The sequence below is a fragment of the Salvia splendens genome, chromosome 10, assembly GCF_004379255.2.
Source record: "Salvia splendens isolate huo1 chromosome 10, SspV2, whole genome shotgun sequence".
Classification (NCBI taxonomy): Eukaryota; Viridiplantae; Streptophyta; class Magnoliopsida; order Lamiales; family Lamiaceae; genus Salvia; species Salvia splendens.
In genome coordinates this window covers 11,391,070-11,399,541 of record NC_056041.1, presented here as the reverse complement: position 1 = coordinate 11,399,541, position 8,472 = coordinate 11,391,070, and the positions used below count along the sequence as shown (strand labels likewise).

The 8,472-nt window shown below is 34.8% G+C and overlaps 2 protein-coding genes across 2 annotated transcripts; one reads left to right on the top strand and one right to left on the bottom strand.

Annotated features, from left to right (window-relative positions):
* Positions 1-5,437: 5,437 nt before the first annotated feature.
* Positions 5,438-5,899, bottom strand: LOC121752961 (auxin-responsive protein SAUR20-like). The gene has a single exon (XM_042148071.1). The coding sequence runs from the start codon at positions 5,820-5,822 to the stop codon at positions 5,544-5,546; it is 279 nt and encodes a 92-aa protein (XP_042004005.1). The 5' UTR covers positions 5,823-5,899; the 3' UTR covers positions 5,438-5,543.
* Positions 5,900-6,354: 455 nt separating this feature from the next.
* On the top strand, positions 6,355-6,921 carry LOC121752962 (auxin-induced protein 15A-like). The gene has a single exon (XM_042148072.1). The coding sequence runs from the start codon at positions 6,543-6,545 to the stop codon at positions 6,807-6,809; it is 267 nt and encodes an 88-aa protein (XP_042004006.1). The 5' UTR covers positions 6,355-6,542; the 3' UTR covers positions 6,810-6,921.
* The last annotated feature ends 1,551 nt before the right edge of the window (positions 6,922-8,472 follow it).

The following is an 8,472-nucleotide window of genomic DNA, read 5'->3' as shown; positions in this document are numbered from 1 at the left end:
AATTGTGAGTGATCGAGGTGCTGTGTTTGTGGGAGCTTTCTGGAAGGAGTTTATGACTTTATTGGGTGTGGAATTGCTATATTCTACAGCCTATCACCCTGAGACCGATGGACAATCTGAGGTTGTTAATAGATGTTTACAATGTTATTTGAGATGCTCTATGGGAGAGAAACCACACTCTTGGGTTCAATGGCTGGGATTAGCCGAATATTGGTACAACACTACTTATCACTCGAGTATTCGGATGACTCCCTTTGAAGCATTATATGGATTTCCACCTCCTTTACATGTCCCATACCTACCTGGGGATTCAGATATTGAAGCTATAGACATTGCTTTGAGAGATAGAGAGGAGATGATTGTCATATTAAAGAAAAATATTGAGAAAGCTGCAGCAAGAATGAAGAAACAAGCTGATCTTCATCGTTTTGACAGAGAGTTTCAGATTGGTGATTGGGTTTGGCTGAAGCTTCAAGACTATAGGCAGAAATCTATTCGGGGCAAACACCACAAGTTCGAAGCTAAGTTTTTTGGACCATATCAGATCGTGGATAGAATGGGGAAGGTAGCTTATAAGCTGAATTTACCCTCATCAGCTGCTATACATGATGTCTTTCATGTTTCATTACTGAAGCCCGCTGCACCTCCTCTCGGGCCTATTTCAGATCTACCATCTACATCTCATATCAATGATGCTATACCACAAGCGATTCTGGATAGAAAAATGGTGAAGCGACACAATCAAGCGGCTACAAAATGGCTGATCCATTGGAAAGATAGATCCCCTGCCGATGCTTCTTGGGAATTCGCGGACGTGGTCACCGAGCGTTTCCCTTGGTTCCTTGAGGACAAGGAACCTTAAGTCGGGGGTATTGTTGCATGCATGATCATTCATGCGTAAAATGCATGCAACACAAGATAGCGAGCTATAAAGGTACACTTTCTCTTCATACCATTAGGTTTAGCTGCTGCTCACTAATTCTATGCATTATCTTTCATCTTCATTGAAATCAAGCGGTTTCAGGAGAAAGATGAAGGTAACAGGCCTTTAGACTAATGGATTCTTGTTTTGTTTATGTGGGCTTTATGTCTTTTCTATTAAGAATAAAATTTACTTTGCTGGTTTAGACTTGAATTAAGAGCCCATCACGTGGCCCATGCTAATTATCTCCTGGATAACATACATTCAATTAAAATGTTAATATCCATTCAATTTAGAAATTATAAAAATGATTACATTTTGATTTATAGAAAAAAATTTAAATGATGGGATTTGAATCCTAGTATATCATTCTAAATAACTGAATACTTTACCAGTTGATCTACATCCCATAATATTGCCATCCAATTTATAAATTACTTAAAATAATTTTAAAAAGAAAACAGTCGATAACTTGTGATATAAACAAAATTAGAAATGATAACCCTATATGAGTATACCATTCTAAATAGTTGAATGTTCTATCAATTTAACTACATCCCCTAGTCTAATGTTAACTAGTTTGTTAGTTCCATGGGATATGGATCCAATATTAGTTGCAAACACACATATTTATCCATTAGAATCGTATATTTGGTTTAAGAACTTGAAAACTAATTCAAATAAACTCATTCTTGGAGAACTTAAAAGATTAAGGTGATAAAAGTTTATCAGTAATGTGTGTCATTTACATGAATTCCTATCTATTATCAGTGGTTCATTTTCTAATCTACAAAATCTACTCCTAAAACACTATTGCTATAAATCATCTTCTGCTCAAACCAGATATGAAATCTACAAATGAGTCCTCGCTGCAGGGGATGGTGAGGCCGCCCATCGGGTGATTGAACCCGAATTCTTCCTCAGCTTGAAACAGCAATTCTTGAAACGAAGGATGGTTCAAGTACGAGACTGGAATCACAAAGCGCTTCTTTTCATTATGACCAACATAGACGGCGACATGCCCTTTTGGAACTTCCTTGGACAAAGACCGTCTTAGGATCTGGCGAATGGCCATTGTGTGAATATTTTCTCAAGTTAGAAAGAGAGGAGTAGAGTAGTTATGAAAGAATTTCAAAATAATTAAGAAAGTAAGGAATTTGAAGGCTTGTTGATGGATTGAAGTTGAGAATAAAAGTGTTGTATATATAGAAAAGAAATATTGCATCCCTTTGGAAATTGATTGGTTAGCAAACTAATAATGAATATGTGGTGGGTATTAGAGTTGGGAGTACAAGCAAAATAGCTCATCACATGGATTTGTCTATCAACAAACATATTTAGTAAGAAATCAAGATTTTGAATGCCATTGTTCCCAACCAATGTAGACCTCATCATCTGCCCCACATATAAACCAAATAAGTATAACAAAAAAAATTATGTCACACCAATAAATGAAGTCCTACAAATTAAATTTTATAGACATAAAAAAATTGAATGTCGGATTAGTAATTCATGTGGTTGAGTGTGGTTTGTGAACTCAGCTTCTAAAATGGTCCAATCTTTATTATAGGTTGTTTACATTGACAATCAGAAATTGATATCCAAACAATAACAACCATCAATCAGAAATTTAGGTTGATGAAAATTTGTACAAGTTAGTTATACCAGACTTATAATTCATATGGTTGTGCTGTTTTCTGCAACTATTTATTTTGGTGGAGCATTTTGAGAGGGGGCCATGTAGAATTGGATTGGAACAAGTGAGAGTAGTGGCCTTAAAAGCACATGCATTTGTCTAATTTTTGCGTATTTTTTTCCCTCTTATTAGTATCACTTTCTACTAGACTTTCGACTTAGGCAGATAAGAACGCGCTCAACTTAATCATTGAACTTCCAAGGTGAAAATAGGCATTAAAGTTTATACACAAACTTGTCTTGATTTGATTGCGGCATATGTAAATAAATTGTAGATATAACAGCATCCAAAATTATTTCGTTTATGTTGCAAGTTTAGAACAAGATTTTGATTGTTTAAGAGAGCCATTTGAATTAAGGAAACAAAAATTTCTCAATAATATGTTTGTGTACAATCTAATGTATTCTCAGTGGATCATTTTCTAATCTACAAAATATACTCCTAAACTTCATTGCTACAAATCATCTTCTGCTCAAGCGAGAGATGAAATCTACAAATGAGTCTTCACTGCAGGGGATGGTGAGGCCGCCCATCAGGTGATTGAACCCGAATTCTTCCTCAGCTAGAAACAACAATTCTTGAAACGAAGGATGGTTCAAGCAGGCGACCGGAATCACAAAGCGTTTCTTTTCATTGTCACCAACATAGATGGCAACATGCCCTTTTGGGACTTCAGCTGACCTTTTCTCATTGGAAAAAGATCGCCTCAGAATATGGTGAATGGCCATTGTTTGAAACCTTTTCTCGAGTTAGAATGAGAAGAGTAGTTATGGAAGAAATAAAGAATTTATTGAAGGCTTGTTGATGGTTGGAATTGATTAATGTGTTGTATATATAGGTGCAGAAGAAATGTTGCATTCCTTTGGAAATGATAGAAAAATTGACTAGTGTTGGCTATGGAATTTGGAAAAACACAAGCACATGAGAAATCACATGGACATGTCCAAGAATGATTAAGCAATAAAATGAAGATTTTTGAGGAATTGAAAGCATTGAATGAGGCCATCCAAGTCTACATGGCCCTTTCAAATGCCCCACACATAAATCAAATAGTTGGAGAAAACATATCACATGAGCTGTTGATTTAATCAAATGTGGCATATCTACTTGACAATTGATGGACAGATTCATGTGGTTGTGTTTTCCAAGTTTTAGAGGCACCACTTATTCATATGTGGTTTTTGCTCATCAATTTGTATTCTGCAACATTTATTGTGCACCTATATATACTACACATTTCACAACTTCACCAATCAACAAGCTTTCAAAAACTTCTTTAGCTTTCTTGATTCTGATTTTTTCTCATAACTAGTCTTCTCAATCTAAGTCCACAAAAGTTTCAAACAATGGCCATTCGCCAAATTCTGAGACGATCTTTCTCCAGTGAAAGGAGGTCAACCGAAGTTCCAAAAGGGCATGTTGCTGTGTATGTTGGTGATAATGAAAAGAAGCGCTTTGTGATTCCAGTCGCCTACTTGAATCATCCTTCGTTTCAAGAATTGTTGTTTCAAGCCGAGGAAGAGTTTGGGTTCAATCACCCGATGGGCGGCCTCACCATCCCTTGCAGCGAGGACTTATTTGTAGATTTTATCTCTGGTTTGAGCACGAGATGATTTATAGCAATGGTGCTTTAGGAGTAGAATTTTGTAGACTAGAAAATGTATACATTAGAATGTTCAGTGAAACATATATTGAGAGACTTTTGTTTCCTTAATTCATATGGCTCTCTTAAAAAACCAAAATCTACTGATAAACTTGCAATAAAAACTAAGTAAGTTTGGATGTTGTTTCATCTTCTGTTGCCTTATCAAATCATGACACGTTTGTATGTGTTTTATCATATTCATTTTCTTTAGAACTATTGATTGTCAGAATATAGAATCATGTGATCTTTTAATTTTTTTGGTGATGGATTGAACTAATGCTTAAAGATACAGAAAGTTATATATTGTCTAGAAATAACAGCAAATGTATATAAGCACATATTGATTTTGGAAATCTGAAAATGGCTTAATAAATTTTATCTACATTTCTAAGATGCTAATCTACAAAATGGTGATTCTCCTAAACATAATTTGTACATGAATATGGTGAGGCCTCCCATAGGGTGATAGAACCCGAATTCTTTCTCAGCTTGAGACAGCAATTCTTGAAATGAAGAGTGATTCAAGTACGACAATGGAATGACGACGCATCTCTTTTCATTCTCATCAAAATATAAACAACAAGATTGCCCTTTAGGACTTAGCTGATCTTCTCTCACTTGAAAAAGACCGTGTCGTCATCTGTCAGATAGCCATTTTGTACAAAAGTCGAACTCTGCTGAAATGAAACGAAAAAATGTTTTCGACAGAAAAGCTGATAATATTATGGAAAGCTGTTGATGGTTGGAATAAGGAAATATGTTGTGTATATGTATAGTTGATCAAAAATTAACTTTTTTCTGCAATTTTTTCTTGGGGCAGTGGCTAATACTACAAGTGGATATATTTGCTTTGTTACTGGTGATTTTCTACTTTATCATAAGACCGGAATCAAGACTTTTAGAGTTAGAATAATGTGCCGATTTCATCATTGGAAATACGAGGAACCACATGATTCTGTATTCCAGCATTCAGAGTAGTAAAGAAGATGCTTAAGAGTCTAAAAACACAATGTTAGAACATATACAACGATGTTTTGGGAAAATGCGGATAAGTCTTAGATATAATAGCATCTAAACTTGTTTCATGTCTATTGTAAGTTTAAGAATTTGGAATTTTAAGAATTCCACAACGACGTAGATTTTTGAGCTATTCATGTCAAGAAATACAAAATAGTTTTTCATCCGAAAATGGCTAAGTATATTCCTATGTTGTCATTACATACAATTCTAAAGGTTGATCTACAAAAATGTACTTCTCCTAAAACATTTCTGATATATCATCATGTCCTGCTGAAGGCAGAGACGACGTCAATGAATAAGTCCTCGCTGCAGGGGATAGTGAGGCCGCCCATGGGGTGATGGAACCCGAATTCTTCCTCAGCTTGAAACAGCAATTCTTGAAACGAGGGGTGGTTCAAATACGACAATGGAATAACAAAACGCTTCTTCTCACTCTCCCCTACATAGACAGCAACATGGCCCTTTGAGGCCTCATTTCTTGGTGAAGCTGATCTTCTCTCGCTAGATAAAGACCGTCTCAGCATTTGTCGCATGGCCATTCTTGTACAAAGCCGCGCTGAAATGAGCAACTTTTTGTGGGAGAGAGAATCTCAAGTTTATATGGTGAAAGAGTTGATAATGGTTGAATGAAGAAATGTGTTTTATGTATATATAGACTTCTAAAAAATGGTTTATATTAAAATATGATGAGAAGATAACAAGTAGATATTCAAATGGGGTATGATGCCTAAGTTGAAAATCTCAAGCACATGATGAATCACATGGATTTGTCTTGAGATATGTGGTGTGACACATTGTTAGCCTACCAACTATATTGGCAACAAGCCATGGCCACATAATAAATTTTGATGCCTCTCTGATCCGAAGAAATGTCATGATTGCATATGTAGGACTCAATATTATATGTGTGACAGATTTTATTAATATTTGGTTTATGTGGGACAGATGAAGTTAACATAGCAATTGTTAGTTAGGAACATTGACAATCAAAGATCTCGATTTCTTGCTAAATATGTTCATAGACAAATCCATGTGATGATCCATTTGCTTGTGTTTCCCAACTTTCATAATCATTATTTTGCTAACATTACTCTATTTCCAAAGAGATGCAACATTTCTTTTCCACCTATATATACAACATTTTCCTGAGCATCAATCCATCAACAAGCCTTGAACAGATTCATTACATTTTACTTGTTCTGAATTTCTTTCATAACTACTCTTCTCATCTCATCCTAACTTAAAAAAGGCTTCAAACTATGGCCATTCGCCAAATTCTGAGACGGTCTTTGTCCAATGAAAGAAGGTCGGTTGAAGTTCCAAAAGGGCATGTTGCCATCTATGTTGGTGATAATGAAAAGAAGCGGTTTGTGATTCCAGTTTCGTACTTGAACCATCCTTCGTTTCAAGAATTGCTGTTTCAAGCTGAGGAAGAATTTGGGTTCAATCACCCGATGGGTGGCCTCACCATCCCTTGCAGCGAGGACTTATTTGTAGATTTCATATCTGGTTTGAGCAGAAGATGATTTATAGCAATAGTGTGTTAGGAGTAGAATTTTGTAGGTTAGAAAATGTATCCACTGAGAGTACATTAGAATGTGCACCAAACATATTATTGAGAAACTTCTGTTTCCTTAATTCTTATGGCTCTCTCAAACAACCAAAGTCTTTTTTTTAACTTGCAGCAGAGACTAAGACTGGATGCTGTTATGTGTTTTAAAAACAATAATGAAAATCATGTGATTCAACAGAGTTCTAATGATGAACTTACCCAACATCTATCAATCTTGACTGAATAGAATTCAAGTAGCTACGAATATTCAACTAAGGCTTAAAAGTACATATCCTTTTTATACTTCATCTATCATTACAGAAAATACAAACAAAGATAAAGTCTTATTTGGTGATGCTTTTCACTCCTTCAAGCTGGCTAAAGAAGATAGAAATGAGAGATTAGCTAGAAACAATATTCAAAATTTCTAAGTAAATATATTTACTCATCTAAAATGGAGTTTTATAAGTAAAACATGTCAAACTCAAACTGTTTGGGGAATTAGTAAGATAGTAGGGGCCATAAAAGCACATGCATTTGTCTTTTGCATATCAGCTTCTCTCTTAGTCTTATCATTTTCTCAAAATCTTCAACTTTGACAGATAAGAGCGCGTTCATTATCAAATTATCGATCATTTTAGGTTAAAATAGCCATCAAAGATTGTTATGCGAGGGCCCGTGTTGCTACTTGCTAATGTTGGTAGACTACATATATAGTTCTACATCACATATTATTGTTGCTTTTAAATCTTGATGATGATTTAAAGACAATTCCATGTGACTCCTCATGTGTTTGTGTTTCTTGAGCTACAATTTGCAGGCCTATTGCATATCCACTAGTTATTTTATCCACTCACCTTTTATAAACTGTTAAGACTTTACATCTTATTATAAATAATTGAAAACACGAGAACATAAGCAACCACATGGAATTGTCTTTGATTCATTATCAAGATTTTGAAGCAAACAATAATTTGTGATGTAGAAGAATGCAGCTTACTAACCATACCCTCACATACAAACTATGATGTCCATTTTCCCCTAATTTTCTCAATATTTTAAAAAGTTGTATTCTTTTTATCTGCACAAATCTTATTTCTTAAAGAAGAACTGTTTAGAAACTTTTACAGATATAGTAATTTCTTAATTAATGATAGTAAATTATTTTATTAGCAATTCTATTACTCCAATCGATCTCTTTTAGTAGTTTTTAGTGGTTCAAAACGTCAGCAAAGAGAGTGTATTATTATGAACACTTCTTATGGAGTATTATTCTGTTAAAGTTGCCAATTATCACTGATTTTTCAATAACTTAATTATTTTCATGAGGTCATTCATAATTGAAGAAGATTAGGCTGAGTGTGTACTTATCGGCCTAAGTGGAATGCATATGAATTTTCAAATATAACAGCATCCAAACTTATTTAGTTTCTGTTGCAAGTTTATCAGAAGATTTGGTTGTTTCAGAAAGCCATATAAATGAAACTATAGTTTCTCAATAATACGTTTCAGTGTACATTCTAATGTACTCTCAATGTATACATTATCTAATCTACAAAACTCTACTCCTAAAACACCATTGCTATAAATCATCGCATGCTCAAACCAGAGATGAAATCTACAAATAAGTCCTCGCT